General features: G+C 31.8%; 1 protein-coding gene across 4 annotated transcripts; it reads left to right on the forward strand.

Annotated features, from left to right (window-relative positions):
- The first annotated feature begins 47 nt into the window (after positions 1-47).
- On the forward strand, positions 48-17989 carry LOC140443037 (uncharacterized). 4 transcript variants are annotated; one of them, XM_072534073.1, is made up of 10 exons: positions 48-240; positions 298-501; positions 1294-1539; positions 1806-1868; positions 3397-3456; positions 5062-5940; positions 7427-7489; positions 12798-12857; positions 13578-13637; positions 15465-17989. In XM_072534073.1, the coding sequence occupies exons 1-10, from the start codon at positions 196-198 to the stop codon at positions 15579-15581; spliced, it is 1797 nt and encodes a 598-aa protein (XP_072390174.1). In that variant the 5' UTR covers positions 48-195; the 3' UTR covers positions 15582-17989. The 4 variants fall into 4 exon arrangements, with proteins under 4 accessions (XP_072390174.1, XP_072390176.1, XP_072390175.1 ...); XM_072534075.1 differs by lacking the exon at positions 7427-7489; XM_072534074.1 differs by lacking the exon at positions 3397-3456.
- The last annotated feature ends 395 nt before the right edge of the window (positions 17990-18384 follow it).

Below are 18384 nucleotides of genomic sequence, written 5' to 3' on the forward strand. Positions count from 1 at the left end.
TTACAAACAGCAGTTACAATGTTTCTATTGGTTTGTAACTTGACTACTACAAAAATAGGTGTGGCGCCACTCAACCAACCATAAATGCTGCCCTGACACTGCCAGCCAAGTTGCTAACCAACTGAGAGATCTGTCAGAAGTTATTTTTCTAAATTTTATTTATAAAAACTAGCTGATAACTGATAAGCCTGAACCATGGTGATTAAAGTGTATATTAGTGGTATTTCTGGAAACAAAGAGGTAAATTCTTACATTTGAAAATGAACTAAATTTATTATACTTGTATAATTTCTTTAGGTGAAAAAACGACAACAAAGAGTCTTATTAATTTTGGACTCTAAAAGTGTAAAGTATGAGGTGATAGACATAGCAGAGCCAGGGGCCGAGGAAATCAAAGACTTCATGCAAAACAAATCTACAGCTTCAGGGGGCACAATCAGTGATCCGAACCCCAGGCACCCTCTCCCACCTCAAATATTCAATGATGATGAATACTGTGGGGTGAGTAATTCATTGACATGTCTTGATTTTATCTTTATTACTCATTGTTATGGTTTGTTGGTCGAAAATAGTTAGTTATGTATGAGGTATCTGAGTGATTACTGTCATGGTTAAACAAGCAATACCAGTTACTATAACTGTATTTTTAGGTTTATCTTTTTATCTGATTAAGTTGTATTAAAACCTTAATTGATCAAACTATTTTTAGAATGGCAATCTGATAATTTAATAAAGTAAGGATGTTAGATGATCAGGCCTACAAAACAGACATTGCTAAAGAAAATTAAATCAATTTTTGATAAATTTATAAATTTAAGTGTTTTTTGAGTAGGTATTATAATAATAAATCATAAAATAGATAAGAAAATTAATTGGAATACCTAATTACAAGTGACAATTCAAATGTAGTAAAAAAATTTAGTATATAGTATAGTTTCCCCAATAATAATTGGGGAAACTACAAGAACTACATAGGACAATAAAGAGATTTAGTATTGGTCAAATGTCAAATGTAATCCAGGAAAAAAATAAAAATAAAAGAAAGACTCTACAGTAGAGTTAAGAAAAGTCTGAAAACTCTACAGTAGAGTAAAAAAGAGCACACTTTTTGTTGCAGTGCTATAATGAGGAGAATTCTATAATATGAGTACTTCAGCACTGAATCAGCAGTAGTATATAAGTATGTATGAAGGCTATAGCAACATGTTAAAAAGCATTGATACCTCTGTTTTACTCCTTGATTTGTTTTTATTATTTGTATATTACTTACTTGATATTTATTTTTTTTTAAAGGATTACGACATGTTTGATATGGCCAATGAAATAGATGAAATGGAGAAGTTCCTAAAGGTCGAGCCGAATTCCCTAGGAGAACAGACAGCCACAGCAGAGGTACAACTTAAAAACGGCGATATATCTATTGATGAAAAAATAGACAAATTGGTTGCTAGCGGAACTGGTGAAGAGGAGTCTAAAGAGAATGAAGTGCCTAATGACCAGGAAGCCAAAGAGGACAAGGATTCTGAAGATAAAAAAGAGGTTAGTGTTGATATTTATTTATGTATAGAGTGCCAGTACGAAGTACCCTTACAAGGAGGAAGATGTTGATAATGGAGGATGTTATATATTAAATTATCATTCAAAACAAGATCCTTGAGAAAGCTAGTGCTTAATATAAATATTTGTAATGGGAATTAAATTAATGGATCCAGTTTATAACAGTGAATAACAAACATTAGCTGAAAATCTATTTTTCATAAGAAAACCGTCTTATATATTGAATGTTTGCAATTATTAATTTGCAGGAATCATTAGACAATGAAGACTCGGTAGATAAAGAAAAAAATGAAGAGTCTACCGAAAAAGAGGTAGATCAAATTTGTCTGCTTGAAATGTCTGTAGTTTTTATTGGCTGAATTTTTATATTATCTACTCTATTCTTTATTCTACTTTTAAGATAGACTTATTACTATTTTTTAACATTTCCTTGAGTATGCTTTAATTATTAATTGAAAAGACTGTCTAAAAAATGCATGGATAATATTTAAATCATATTTTTCAACTCAGTGAACTTGTTGTCAAACTGTGTATTTAATTCTAAGAAAGACCATGGTACAAAATATTATACTGACTTGCTAAAGTCTGAAATTTAGAGATAGAGCTATGAAAAGCTACTAAGAATCAATAGAAACCTAAACATAAAAGAACAGCCAACCAAATTTAAAGAAGCAATGCACACATTGGCTAAAATAGTGGGTGGATTCTAGTAGACTTGCAAGCATATCTATCACAGTCTGAGTCCAGAATGAGATTTTCCATTGTAAGAATGGACCAAGGCAGGGATACAGTCTATTTAACCTTGCACTGGCAAAAGTAATTCGAAATTCTTAAGTTAACAGATTAAATCTTTAATAACTTTGTATAAGTGGTTGAATATGCAGATAACATTGGTGTTGTCGACACACAGGTCCACAGAGGCTCTGACTGAAGCATTTTGCTCAGTAAGGGCATCTGCACTTAAAATGGAACTAAAAATAAATGGCCAAAAGACAAAATGCGCATCCTCTAAGTCAAATAATTAGATATCTAGACCGATTGGAGATATGGAAGTGGAAGGCATGATCACCTTCATACCTAAGTGTTGTTAATGATAAAGAACTTGAAAGAACAAATGACCTCATTTGAAAACTGAGCTTGTATAGAACATTATTAAGACCAATACATATGGGGCAGAAACATTGTCACATACATGTAAGGACCAAGAACTGCTTAAACCCTTTGATCAAAAAGATTCTAAGAAAAATGCAAGTAAAGAGCAAGGATTGTGACATAGGCATTACAACTTAGGCATTACAACTTAGGCATTACAACTTAGGCATGTAATCATGCAAGAAGAAGATGCAACAAGACAGAACAACAGTACAACAAACCAGAGGAAGACAAAAACTTGGTTAGCTGGACAACTTAGGGAACAAATAAAAATCTCTGGGAGTTAAAGAGTGGAGAATAGTTGCTCGAGATCCAGATGGGATTGTTCTAAACAAGGCTCTGGCTGAAATGGGTTGTAATACCATTGATGATATTTTGCAAAAACTTAACTTCTAACGTTGTTCTAGCTTTCGTCCTTATGTCCATTTCTAGTTCATAAAGCTAATCCATATCATTTATTTCTTAATTTTCCATTTCTAAAATTAACGAAATACATAAGATTTTTGATTTTTATCTATATTTCTTTAACTCAGCTTCTAATTGTAAAATATATGCATTTTTTAAGTAAATGCATGAAATATTTAAAGCCAAATTTAACAATAATGTTAAGATGCATGTTTCCTTTCTTTCTTTCGAAATTTCTTTGAAAAATTCCACTATCAATTGGCACTTTTAAATCATTTTTAGGAAACAAAAACAGAAGAATCTGTTAAAAACGAAAATGAAGGCGAATCTGATAAAAAAGAGGTAGATATATTGTGTATATTGCACAACCTAACAAATGCTTTAAAATTTAATTATTCAAAATTTATAAACGTAAACCAGTGGCTCCCAAACTTTTTCAGTTAATTGTGCGTTTAAAAAATAAATGACCTATTTAGAAAACGTGGAGGACAAGATATGACATTGAGCTATAAACGGTACATTTTTGAAGATATTATAAACTATAACTCGGTACTATTTTCGCGCCAGTAACATACTCGCGACCGCAAGAAAATAGTTTTTTTTTTTTAAGTTTGTTATGTACCAGCAACCGCGACATCTGCCGGAAGCGATGGGGACGTGGAAGTAACTGCGCCATCTGCCGGAAGTGAGAGGAAATGACAGCCAAGCGGTATCTTCCGGAAGTAAGAGTGGAGCTCACCGTACAATATCTAAATACCTCATGGGACGGTGCCCATGGACATCATTTTAACAAGATGATAAATCCAGTGAATGGTGTAAAAATCAATAAAAAGTGCAGCGCAATGAACTTTTATACATGTATACAAAAATGAAAAGGGAAATTTTGCTATTCCTCGGTTCAAATAAGGCCAAACTTCAGATCTATCAATGTTCAGCTGCAAAACGATCGATTAAACGAGGTATTCTCACGGGATTTATTAGACATCGGGAGCGAAAGAGCTGTCTATCAATTTAATCTTTAATCTTATTTAATCCACCGTTCAAAGTGAGGATACATATAAGTCGAAAGACACCTTTGTGAAAGCAGATGAAGCAGTTCATTTTCCAACGGAATTTTTGAACCCACTTGTTGTCACAGGGATGTCACACATATTAAAATTGAAAATAGGCATACCAATTATGTTGCTGAATATTAATCAGCCAAAACTCTGCAACGGATCGCGACTCAGATAAGAAATTGATGAAGACAGGAATACAGAAATTGGACAACAGATAATTCAGGAAGCTCTGACATTTAATTACAAAAAAACCAAAACAATTGAAATAAGAGTTTAATAGCAATGATATCAATGAGTACAGATCTCAAAACTGGAAGAAATGGATCTTGAAACGAGGAAAAAACATTAAAATAAATAATCTGCTAATGAAAGACGTAAGGATTCACGTGAACAACAAGAAGTGTGCGGTGTAAATCCTAATGGACGACAGAGCAGATGTCCTTGACCTACTAAGCTTCAGCGGTTTGCGTATATACACTTCCAGTACGTATATACAAGAGCACGAAACTCTTCTACACGGCTAGTACCGCTACTTTCGGATAATGCACCCGAAGCGATGTCTTTGTGCCACATATCGAATGATTTTTTACTCTTAATTTTTACACATCCCTCGTATTCCCACTTTCTGAATTTACCCCGTAAAATATATATTTTTGTTCTAAAATTGTCCTCTATTTTTTTTTTGTATATGTAGTACATATATTAATACCTACATATTTATTAGAGAGCATGTAATTTTCTAGAGGATGGTTTAATTTAAAAAAATTTTTTCCAAAGTAAAATAACATACAATTTTTGAGCTGCATGGTTTTTGCTGCGATATTATATTGGCAATTTTTGTTTTTTTCAAAATTATAAATATCAATTGGAGCCCTTAAATAATTTTTAGGATTCAAAGACAGATGAATCGGTCAAAGACGAAAATAAAGATGAATCTGGTGAAGACGAAAAGAAAGACGAATCTAGCAAAGAACAAACTGAAGATAAATCAGACAAAGATGAAAATAAAGATGAATCTGGTGAAGAGGAAAAGAAAGACGAATCTAGCAAAGAACAAACTGAAGATAAATCTGACAAAGAAGAAAATAAAGATGAATCTGGTGAAGAGGAAAAGAAAGACGAATCTAGCAAAGAACAAACTGAAGATAAATCTGACAAAGAAGAAAATAAAGATGAATCTGGTGAAGAGGAAAAGAAAGACGAATCTAGCAAAGAAGCAACTGAAGATGATTCAGGTAAAGATGAATCTGTCAAAGAAGAAAATAAAGAGGAATCTGCTAATGAAGAAAATAAGGAGGAATCGGTTAAAGATGAAGAAAAAGACGAGTCTCAAGTTAAAGAAGAAAATACAGATGAATCTGATAAAGACAAGAAAGACGAATCTGAAGTTAAAGAAGAAACTAAAGAGGAATCTGTTACAGACGAAGAGAAGAACGAATCTGTTACAGATAAATCTACAGAAGAACAAAAAGATGACGTTGCCGAAGATGGAAACGAAGACAATAAAGAAGAAAACAAAGAATCTGTTAAAGATGAGTCTAAAGAAAAAAGCAAGGATGAATCTGTTACAAATGAAAATAAAGATGAATCTGCAAAAGAAGAAAATAAAACAGATGGATCTACCAAAGCAGAAAGTGAAGAAGAATCTGATGAAGACGAAAGTGAGAATGAAGAATCAGTCGAGGACGAAGCTAAAGAAGAATCTGTAAAAGGTGAAGATAAGGAAGAATCTGTGAAAGAACAAAGTAAAGAAGAGCCTGTAAAGGAGGTATCTAAATTTAAAATTTTGCGTCTTCTAACAAAATGCTCGTTTTAAAGTTTGTGCAGCAGAAAATACTGATAATATTACTTAAAATGATGTATTCGAACTTTTTTTAATTTACTACTAACTTCTTCTTTTCCGTTTATTCCCACCAGCAATTCTCGTTCCGGGAAAAAACCGCATAAATAAATTGTACTTGTTTATATTTGACAATATACGAGGTTGTATCGAAAAATTCTTAACTCTCTTAATTGGGTACATTTATTACAACGAATCGGTAACGCCCCTAGATCTTTTAAAGAAAATTTGTATCTTGCTCTACAAATCAGGTCTCCTGAGCTTCTATCTTGACTACATTGGAAGAAAATTTAAGACCTTTTAAATTTTTTTTCATTACATGAGAACCAGATCTGACGAATAAAGGAGTGTTCGAACCCTAAATCCCGAATTGTTTGCATGACAGTATGCTATTTGTGTGCTAGGTTTGTCGTGCAAAACAAATATACGTTTGGATCCCTTGCGCGTTTCTTTCGATAGTTTTTTTTTGTAGAGTGGTCAGTAGCGTCAAATTGTAATTCCCAGTTTTTGTTCTGGTTGTAAGCAGAAAATTAATCATTATTAGTTCTGGGCCAACTCAAAAAATCGAAGCAAGTACTTGTCCCTCAGATTTTTGAACACGATCTTTACTATACCTTGCTTGTAGTCAACATTCAGACATTTAGGGATCCATTTTGCACAAATTTTTTGTCCAAATCGAGTTTTTTTTGTATCCCAATTTTACATTTTTTAATGTGAAATTCACGAGAAACTATTAGGAATTCTTAAAACCTAAATCCTTAGATGGCCTAGATGATTGCCGATCTAAAGATAATTACCAACTTATGATCAGTTATCTGAATAAGTTAAAATTAGGACAGATGTTCGACAAGGAAGCATACTATACCCTCTGTCGTACTTCATTTAGTCTTGGCCTGGATGATCTCTATCATTCAGGCAAATAAAACGGCATATAATCAAAAAATAATAAATGCTGACGATACTGTCATATTTGCAACTAAAAGAAGTGATTTTGGACTGAATCCGAAAGTTTGAAAAACAGAGAGGATGGTGATGGTTGATAGAGTGTTTGACACAATGAAATTCTCATTTCCCTGGACTATAAAATGTTGTGTGGAAATGGCTAAGGTACCAACAGAAAAAGTTAAAATAACACCAGCCTTTAAGCCATTTATTTTTCTTGGTACTAAGCAAGTTGAGCTTCTGCTAAATTTTGTTTGTAGCATCGTTAGTGTTTGTTTGATAAAAAAATAATTTTTCAATCTATGCGACGTATAGTGGGTCTTCTAAGTGAAAAAAAAAAAAGATTTGCACCTTATTATTTTCTTCGCATCTTTCTTTATTGCTTTAAAAACACCTTTTAGCGTATTTTCTACTAAAAACTTCCTTTGATTCCAATTTTTGACATTTATATTCGGTAATTATTCCTTCATAGGGATCGGCAGATAAAGAAGATTTAAATGAAAAAGAAACTGAAGAAAAACTTGTAGACAAAGAGGTATTTTGATGTTATGGGTAAAAGTTCTAATTTTTTAAATGCTTCCTTTACCTTCTACTATTTTTTTACAGCTAATTTATGGTGTACAGTGTGAATCGATACTTCCGTTTTGGAGATTTATAGCGAAATGGTAAAAAAAGGTAAATAACCGAGTAGCAAAAAGTATAATAGGCAAATAGCGGAGTGGATTTTGCAAACAAAAATAAATTACCGTTCAAGAAAATTGACAACCATCATTTGTTTGTGTACAGGGTGTCCCATAAGATAAAATTTTAAAACGTAGCTTTTATTATTATATAAACTACTAAAGTGATAAAAATTGTAAAACTTTTACCGTTTTGCTATAAAACTCTGTCGTTAGTGATTCACTGTGAATGTTATTGCACTACTGCATTTTGCATGAATGATCTGCACCCGGTATTCTATTTTCATACTTTTTGAAGCAGTAACAAATTGGCTATAAAATAAAGATAACAAAATTTTGGTAGCTTTTTTACAATTTTTAATATTTTTATATACAGAGTGAGTTATAACTACTGCGACATATACTATGATTAGATTATGTGGACCAAAATAGACCAAATATTACACAACAAAATCTTGAAGTGGAAAAAGAGACAGTTTCTTTGTCAAGTTTTTTGGTAATGATTTCACTTTATATTTAAAAATTCTTTAAAAATCGGTACAGATTCATATTTTTTTTACAATACCTGCTAGTGATTTTGATCAAAAATATGTCTATTACAAAAAATAATTAGCTGACAGCCCAAAGCACACTTTCCATCAATTAAATAATACATATTAGAAATCTTTCTCAGACTCAGACTTATCATAATTGGCTCGAGAATGCCTTTTTTGTCTCTCATCGATGATTATATGATCTATTTGGTTAATTGTTTGATTATCAGATTTGGTTAATCTTAGTGGAGAATCGTGTCCCACCTATTACCATACTCTTAATCATAGCAAAGTTAATAAGAAGTTCCATTGCCATTTGAGTCTACGTATAGGCCTTTTTTACAGATGGTGGGAGAAAAGATAAAAGCAATAAAAGAAAGGTATTTGGTAAAAACAACAAACTAAAGATGTGCCAGCTGGTACGTGCCTCCAACCAGTTGGGAAATTCACAGATAATAAAGTAGTAAACTAAAATAAAATTGTATGAAATTATGGGACAATGATAGTTCGGTACGTTTGCTTAAACCTTGATCTTTTGCTTAGGATTCATGTGTAACATGTGTACTCTGACAGTTTTTCCGAAAATATGCAATAATTCTCTTATGCATAAAATAAACAAAATATGCAAATTATGCTGCTTGCATAAATGCTCTTCTGTACTTAAGACTACTGTCGTGCTTAAATAAAACTGTCAGTATTAAGCGGAAAACACACCTAGGCGATCAAGACACAATGACGTTCACGATGGCGACCGCGATTCGACTCATCTGAAACAAACAAGTGAACCAGATTACAAGAACATCCTTATTAAAAATAAAATCCTTCTGTAGCATCAAATGATTCCCTAAAATTTGTTTGTTGTTTGTAAAATTTCGTCAAAACTTTTAAAATTAATTCTAAAATATCTATAGAAAAGGTTATCATCTCTCTTCTTCTTAAGTGCCATCTCCGCGACGAAGGTTGGCAATCATCATAACTATTCGGACTTTCGAGACAGCTGCTCTGAACAATTGCCTTGAGCTGCAACCAAACCACTCTCTCAGGTTCCTCAACCAGGAACCGCGTCTTCCTCCTACGTTTCTCCTACCCTCTGCTTTTTCTTGAATTATGAGTAGACTTCGGCAAATATGCAAATAAAAATGTAGAAAATATGCGCATAAATATGCACGTGTTTACCCGAAAATATGCAAATATTTTACAAAATATGCATACAAATAAATAAAAAAATCGTAAAATAGTAACAATTTTATTTAAAAAAAAAGTGTACATAACTAAATATTTCCTACTATTCATTAAGATTTACATTTATTTTAAGTAACTACATCATTTTTAAGTATGAATAAACTTATTTAGAATTATGGTAACAATAAATGACCAAGTGGTGTTCAAAATTTTCTAACAAAAACTTGTGGCTTCTGTTAAGTAACATGTATTAAATCTGGGAAAAATATTTTTAAATTGTGTCCTGCTTTCACCATATAAGGAGCAGCATCCGATAAAATAAGCAGTAATTTATTAGAAGGAATAGTTGTCGGAAGAAAAAAAGTTGCTAATGTTTCTTGTATAAAACGCGAAATTGTTAAAGCATTTGTTTTCTCAAGTTGCTGGCATGAAATAAGATGAGATTTTGGTAAGGTATCTTCTTTAAGAACACCAATCAATAAATGAGCAATATACTTTCCTGAGGAATCAGTGGTTTCGTCTACAGATATGTAAAAATAATTATGTGCAATTTCTTCCTTAATATTAATTAACACCGACGAGTATAGCCCGTTCACATTATTTCTTCTTAGAGACCGATCACTTGGAACATTAAGTTTGCAATATTTTTTTAGAAACGAACTAAAATTTACATTTGCTAATTTTGAAAGCGGTATGTTTGCAGACACTAATGCGCGACACAAGTCTTCATTAAAAGTTTCTTGCTCATCTAATTTTTTTGAAGTAGATTGGAAACATTTAGCCATTGAAGTTTGATGTTTTCCTCCTATTTTTCCTTTTTTTGTAATGTGTGAAGCAGTTCTCACATGTAGGTCTATCTGAAATTTCTTCTCACATGCTATCTATAAATAAAAATAAAAACCTTTATTTTAACCCAACCTTTAAAATATAAAAATATACAAGGTGTTTTTGGTTAATCAAATAACTGGTTTGGAAAAAAACAACACTCGCTAAGTGTTTTAAATGCAGTATTAATCCACAAATTAGTTTTTGTTAGTAACCATTGGTACATCATATAACTTATTTTAAAATTCAACAAAAGTTTTTTTTTTGTTAATTCAATTACAATAAAAATAATTGTGTTTTAGAATAGCTGACTTCATAAAAAAAAGTAAAGGTGAAAAATTTTTCTAAATACACACCATTGTATTGTACCATGGACAATTTTTTCTCACTAAAGGAAGCTATTTTTCATTTAAAAACAACCTACGAGTACTAAATTTCAAGTAAATACGTTTATTGGTTTTAAAGTTATTGTTGTTATTAACTAAAAGAATTTAATTTTTTTAATTTTAACACCCTGTATCTCGAAAAGTAAATAAGTTTGACCCCTCATTAACTATATCGTTTTGTTCAATTTTTCGAGAAGTATCTACAGTCAAACGTTGTAAGTGTCATTTGGAAACACCCTGTATGTATGAAATATTAGATATTTAATAGAAAATATTAGATACTTACAATTTTGCCACAGACTGAACAGTAGATTTTTCCCATATCCATAGACAGCTCTTTATAAGGTTTAATCCAAGTTGAAGCACTGGTTGTTTTAGGCATTATAAAATCACAATCTTCCTTTTTGTTACGCACAACGAGTGTTTACGCTTTGAATATCAAAACAAAAATGATTTACAAATCTGAGCATCAAATTAGAAATGTTTAGGTACCTAATTCAATAAACTGGGAGATTTTGGAAAATCCCTAAATTAGGAACAAAACTATTAGCCGTTTACCTGCTGTTAAGATACAATAAATTGTAGATAGATTTGGGGATTAGATCATAAAATGCAAATGAGCGAACCCTTAGCGATTATCCAATAACTGAATGCCTCAGTGACCGAGACTTTCTAAGAATGTTGAGGGCTACTTAAATTGATCTTCTTTGAAATTGTAAATGTTTTGTATTAGTAGAGATTACGTACTTAGATCATTTCTTGATTAAAATGACTACAAAATTTTATACAAGAATTGAAATAAATTGGTATGTTTAAAAATTTTCAAATACAGTATAAAAATCTGAACTTTTATGCACTTTATGCAAACTTTTATACAAATATGCCAAAATATGAAATATTTGCATAAAATATGCACAATATGCAAAATATGCAATATGCATATTTGCCGAAGTCTAATTATGAGTCTCAAGTTCTCATCCCTGCGAAGTTCTATATACAATTTATGAAAATGTCTTTGTTGCTTGTGTCTCAGGTTCTCCATTATCTCTTCAAACGTCTCTTCTTTTTCTGCAACATAAACTTTATAAATATTTGCATTTGTAAATGGAAAAAATAGAACGCCTAAGCATATCTTTTATTAAATTTGTGAAATATTTCTTGTTGTTGTAAATCGTACATTTATAAACTATATTTCCAACTGTAGTATTTATAGTATTGAAATCGCAGGTCGCTATCGGTCCGATGTGTTCGCTTTCTGCAGAAACCGAGATCGCCATCGCCATCGTGGACCCGATTGCGATCGTGGTCGCTTAGATGTTCGCTGCTTTACGTAAAATGATTATTTGCGTTGCATTTCCTACCCCACATTACTAAAAAAATTCGTCTAAAAAAGTTTAGATGTAAAATAATAAATAAAATAATATTTCTTGTCCAAAGTTACGGTCTTGTGTAGATAACAAATTTATAAATATTCAGTGAAATTATCAAAAAACAAAAAAAAAAATTAACTTAACACGTTGTACTTTTTTCCACGGCAATATTTTATTAATGCCTAGTTAGTCTAATGGGAATATTTTGGTCCAAAAAAACCTAATTCTAGGTCCAGAGAATTATAATCATAGACATATAATACAATATTTGGATTGACTGCTGCAATACAGTCGCGTTCCCCCAGTGCGAAAGAAAATTGATGCAAAGCAGTCCATACATCTCTTTCCAATTTGCCAACGTTATCGACCACGTGACCTAAATGACCACCTAAATGAGAAGGCCACGTGGTCGATAAACCCGGCCTATTAGACAGAGATGCAGGGACTGCTTTACGTCAGTTGTCTCTATCGCACTGGGGGAACGAGCTGATATTGCAACGATCAGTCTATGTTGTATTATTCGTCTATGGTTATAACTATCCTTTTTATACTAAATATTAAGTATTTTTGAGATGTGGCAACACCGGTTTAGAAACACCAAACTTGACAAAAACGTAAAAAATTGGTCATTTCTACACCGGTTTTTTTACGTCCCAGAACAAGCATCTTTTGTATATTGAGATGACCGTGACATTTGTTATGCATACTCTTAGTTTATCTTAAACTTATTCTTAATAGTCTTGCCGTAGTTTAAGGTGTTTAGCAGTATAATTAATCTGAAAACTTATATAATTTTGTATATTTTCTAGAAGTTATCTTAAATATTATGTAAATAACAAGGATTGTAGCATTTTTACACTTTTCTAGGAATCTGTCGAAAGGGAAGTATCGCCAGAAAAAGAAACGGAAGAAGACACTGCGCAAGAGGTAGCTATTTTTTGTGACAGCTACTAAGTTTTTGAGTTTTTTTTTTTTATAAAATTGATATACAAGATGAAATATTTTCAATATATTCGAGAGTTTTTTCAAATTCTGTTTTTTCGTTGAGCCTTTAACTATTTTCTGTAAATTCTGCAGGCCTTTTCATATTGCCGAAAGTATCGTCGGCACATTGTTCTTCCAATCGCACAAATAATTCTTCCAATGCTTCCTTTAAATACACGGTAATTCACCAGAACGTTATCAGAAGCTTTGTTGAAATCTGTAAATTCCTATATGCTATTAATACATGATTCTTTTGATCTGAAATCACTCTGTTCTCTCCAGCCCTTAAAATAGTCCGAATTTCGGGTGATATTAACGAGTAAATCAAAACGTCTTTATGTCACTTAGTGTCAATGTAGGTAATTTGTATAGTCGTTTTTGTTTCCTTTCGTCAATACATACAATATACAGTACATTATAAATCTTTCCAGAAAAAAGTTGCTCTTCGATAAGTAAATTTATTTTTATTTCTTTATATTTTCTGGTTTTTCTATCTCTATATATGTAATTTTGTCATTTGCTGCATTTTCCTCGAACTTGTCATAGAAAACATTTAATTTTGTATATCATTCGCGTTTTTTATATACCATAAAATATATTTATTTATAATTTTGTCCCCAAATCGCTAGATGAATAAAAAAGACCCTTCATGTTGTTTTTTAGGAACCAGCAGAAAATACAGAAACGGTAGAAAAAGACAGCGAAGATTCAACACAAAAAGAGGTAGTTAAGTGTGTTGCTTGCGTATTTTGGAGAATAATATTGTAGAGCTATTATTAACAATTGGCGATTTTTTATTTGAATTGTTGCGAGCATAAAATCGCGCTTATCTAAATTGTTCAGAAATTGTCAAATTTGAGTTTTTAGATATGACAAAATATTTTCTTTTTAAAATAATTATTTATCAATCCAAAAAACAGCTATCTGAATAGCTGTCATTTGCATGCAATAGGTCTAGTTCGTGCAGGAGCTTTCCAAGGATAAGTACATGTGCTGGGTTTTGGACCTTGCCACATTCACATTGGGTATTTAGTACGTGGGTAATTGAGAAGAATTTTCCACACATAATAATACAGGTGGCTACCTGGTAAGAGTTTGTCTGAAAGCTCTAGGTATCGAGGAATAGTTTCTTTCTACTTAGCAAGACGACAAGTATGTTCTGGATGAAGACGTGAATAAGACAAAGAGTTTGTGGCGTTTTGGAAAAAGGAGTTGCTCTTGGTTAGTTACATTGTGGCAAAGTGTACATGATCTTTCTCGTCTAAAAACCACTTCTTTAACGAGTTTTTGTCTCTTCTCGATGATATTCTAAGGATCATACGTTGTTCAACTGGTTTAAAAAATGACAGTGCACAGATGAGTCTTTTTAGGATCATTGGGATCATTGCATTAGGTACATTGGATATACGCAAGACATTGGTTATAACTATTCAGAGTCTGGAGCAGCCACTCTAATGTTTTCGCTTCAGAATTCTTAAAATGCTCTGTAGGCAGATCTTCAATACCAAAAGCTTTATTTTTTATAATGTGGGTGAGTGACCTAAGTTCAAACTTGACTGACCCAAAAGGTTCGCCCAACTGGTTGGTTTCATCCTATCCCATTTTGAGTTTTTCTCTTCTTGTTAGGTGTTTCCCCATTTTTAAAGAGTTGTGAGACCACTTGTTTTGTTTTACTGCACTATTTGGGAAATTGTTAATTTTTCAGTATACTCTTAAGAACATTTTTCAATAGTGTCCAAGCAGGTCTATTATTTGGTGCCATGTTGACGTTTTCGAGGGAGTTGCATCTTCATTCGTCTGAGATTCTTATAGATATGTGTCCAAAAAGTTTTGCCATACGAATGCTGTTTATATTGCCGAATGCCTCGATTCATCAAAAATTCATCTCCATTCATTCAACTCTAGTGGTTTGTGAACAAAGCAATTCACAGTCGTCTATTCCTTTGCTGAAACTGATGGCATATCAACATCGTACCATTATAATAACGTAGAATCATCAAATGTGTATAATACATTACCATTTGTTTGCTGTCTATTCAGAGAAATAACAAGACCTTAGAGACCGGCTCAAATAATTACTATGTGAACACAATAAGTATCGATGAAACGAATAGTCCATATTTCATTCCTGATTTGACACCAACTGACTCTCACTCAACAAAGATAAACCTAATTTAGTATGGAATATCTGCTTGGAAACCAAATTTAAATGCGTGGAACTGTGTAGTAATCTTTGGGACGTAAGGCTGAGACCAAAGTCTGTTACAATCAAAATGTCCAAATCACTCTATACCATTTATACAAAATAATACATGAAACTTAGATAGACATATGGGGAAGTCTAGTATTCTTCCCACTTATTAATTGAAATTTGCTAGTTACAGAATAATCCGCCTGCTAATATCTTTTTATTATTTATTATAGTATTTATTGTATTTATAATAGAAAGCTAATTTATAATAGTGAAACCTAGAATGCTGCTTTTTGATGTATTTTCGTAGGGTAAAACTGCAATCTACAACCTCGTAGTAAAACAATATTTTGTTCCAGGGCTCTGTTGAAAAGGAAGAACCTACAAAAGAAGCTGGCGATGATGTCGACGAGAACGAAGAGGAAGACGACAAAGAAGATGAAAAAGAAGCTTCCCCCGAAAAGTCTGATGAATAAATACTAGGATTATACAAACAAACGCACTGATGACCTAATTATAAGAAGTCGAAACACCAAAATGATTTTTAAATTCGTTATTGTTGTGCCCGTTTATTTAAAATTTAAAATTGTTTATCGAGTCCTTTTAGGGAGAATTTTCATCAAATTTAAATGTGTTTCAGTGTATTGCTAACTCAAATAGGTATATCTAGAAATTAGTTCGTGCTTAGGTCTTTTCCTTCGAGTTGACTTGTCTGGAGTCCTCGTCGAAAGTAACTTTGGTATTGAAATATTCCTTATAGCCTTAGAATCCGGTCAATTTGTAGGATTCTATGTATTAACACTTTCAATATCATTGTTTCACTTTTTTCGCAAAATAGTTGCCTACATCAAGGCTGAGAAAGTTTTTGTAGTAGGCGGGTTAAACTGTCTACATCAGTTTCACAAAAATGGCATACAGAAATTCATAAATCAATTATTGATAAAATATCTTCATCTGTGGGTCATATATGACTCACGGTCTTGATTCTTCGTCGTCTTAGGACCTTATGTATCATCACCTGGACAAGATATAGCTTGCAACCGTTTTTGTGGCAGCTGTATTTTTTTATTTGAAATACAGAGTAATGATTTCGTTTTGTGACCTTAGTTCGATTAAAATTGCATAAGATATCAGAAGAAAAAAAGTATTCTTTTATCTGGTTCCATATATGTCTGTATGAGCTCAGAATAACCTTATTTGAGTTAGTAACTTATAAATTTTATTAAATTAAAAAACTTTTTATTTATTTTTTAAAGTTGTGGTTTTACAAAAATTGTATGCCAGTTGACAGGACCTTTAAAAATGACCTTGAAGATTAGGACTGACATAAAACTGTGGGTCTGTGGTGAATTCCACAATACTGTTAATAAAAGGACAGCATGTGCACTTTCTAGTGCTACTTGGGCTAACAGAAGCTTTTGACAAAGTTTTATGAGTAAAGTACACAAGATGATTCGCACGCCAAAATATTTCAGTACTTATCACAATTGATAAATTTAATAATAGGCTTAATATTGAGTCCTGACAAAAATGAAACATTCAGAGGCACAGGAAAATATCTTGGAACCCATTTAGTATATAATTTATGTAAATATAGTTTCTGATTCTTCGAGGTGGTTTTTTTATTCCCTAAACTCTCACAATTTTAGTACTAGTACACAAAAAAAACTAACCAATTGTGTGATATTTGTGTGGTAAAATAAAACAAGTAAAAAAGACTTTTTCCAACCGGTTTTTATCATGAAATGTATACTTAAGCTTTGAATTCTACTTTTTAAGGTAATCTCATTTTTTAATTTAATATTTTAAACTATTTTTGGATAGCATATTTACTAATGCTCGCTTCGCTTTCGATAATGAACGTTTTAGAGTCATCGTCAGTATTAATTTAGTCAGGGGCTCAGCGAAAAAAAGCTCTCTTTACGCCGTTCTCAGTTTTCTACACAATTATTATGACAATATATTGAACTTATCTAAATGACTTTGTTTTCAGTTTATGAACTTTAAGGTTGATAAATTCTCGTGATTTTCACCACTTCTAAAGTGTGAACTGTGTTTTGTCATCGAGACACTGTAGTCCTTGTCAAAATACAATATTTTTGGATACATTAGCGCAGGACTCGGAACATGACTCCTAAAGAGGCGTCGAAAGCTCGACACAGCAATATTCAAGCAGTAGAAAATATTCAATCAGATTGGTTTATGTAGGAATAAAATATAAGAAAATGAGTAACTTTTAAGTGATGTAGAGAAAACTGAAACGGCGTTGAAAAACAATATGGGTTGTTTTAGTACTTTTTGGTGTTTCTTATTGCAAATGTCAAAATATTTATTCTCGCCTAAAATCGTTCCTTATTTATTTCTTATCATCTTATATCATAATTATATTTCATATAGGAATCTTTGTAAATGCGCGGTTAAAAATGGGAGACTGCCTGTGAATTACTTCTTTCTTTAAACATTATAGAAATGATGAAAAAGTATTTCTAGTTCAGTCGATGTTGTATAGTTCAACTCAAACAGTGATTTATCCGAGTTTTAATTGAAGATTTCGGTGTATAAGTTGAAGTAACATGTATAATAATATCCATTGTGTCGCTGTGGATTTTTGATATCTAACTGTCAAGGCCACGTGATCAGCCAAAGTAATATTTTTGATTAAAAAATGGAAATATATCAAATCATTCGATTTTATACCGAAATTGTAAAAGTAAGATAGTCATTTTAAGTTGGACTGTGCAGCATAACGAGGTACTTGGTACTGCTTTGATCAAAATATTGTTGCATATGATATATGTTAACTGTTATCTTATTTTGGATTTTGTAAATATTTATTATATCTTTTATGATCTATTTCAAATAAACTATCATTTTCTTTTCATTATTTTTCCTGTAAAACGTTTCTTCGCACTAAAATAGAAAAACTGGAAATTTCTCAATTATTGGAAAAATCAATCAGCGGGAAATAGAGAAAAATAGATTGACAAGAGCCAAGACTGTCTATTTAATTTGTGCATTCTACAAAATTATATTGAATTCAACTGATGTGGCAGAACAACATCAATTAATTTAGCCAGAAACTCATTAGTCGAAACAAAATGAAAATAATAAAGTAAAAATATACGGACAATAAGTATGTTGAAGTATGAAATCTACAAGGAAAATGAATTTCCTGTAGTTGACGATACAATAAATCTCAAGAATTTTAATTAAAAAATCTTTTATAAAAAGTATATTTATTTGATTGCATTTGATTTAATTGAATGATTGCTGGTATAA

This window comes from Diabrotica undecimpunctata, chromosome 6, assembly GCF_040954645.1.
Source record: "Diabrotica undecimpunctata isolate CICGRU chromosome 6, icDiaUnde3, whole genome shotgun sequence".
Classification (NCBI taxonomy): domain Eukaryota; kingdom Metazoa; phylum Arthropoda; class Insecta; order Coleoptera; family Chrysomelidae; genus Diabrotica; species Diabrotica undecimpunctata.

Coding starts and splice junctions, on each gene's coding strand:
- LOC140443037 (XM_072534073.1), top strand. CDS start 196: ATGGTGATTAAAGTGTATATTAGTGGTATTTCTGGAAACAAAGAG. Junction 3,457..5,061: donor GCGAATCTGATAAAAAAGAG/GTAGATATATTG, acceptor AATAATTTTTAG/GATTCAAAGACAGATGAATC. Junction 13,638..15,464: donor AAGATTCAACACAAAAAGAG/GTAGTTAAGTGT, acceptor ATTTTGTTCCAG/GGCTCTGTTGAAAAGGAAGA.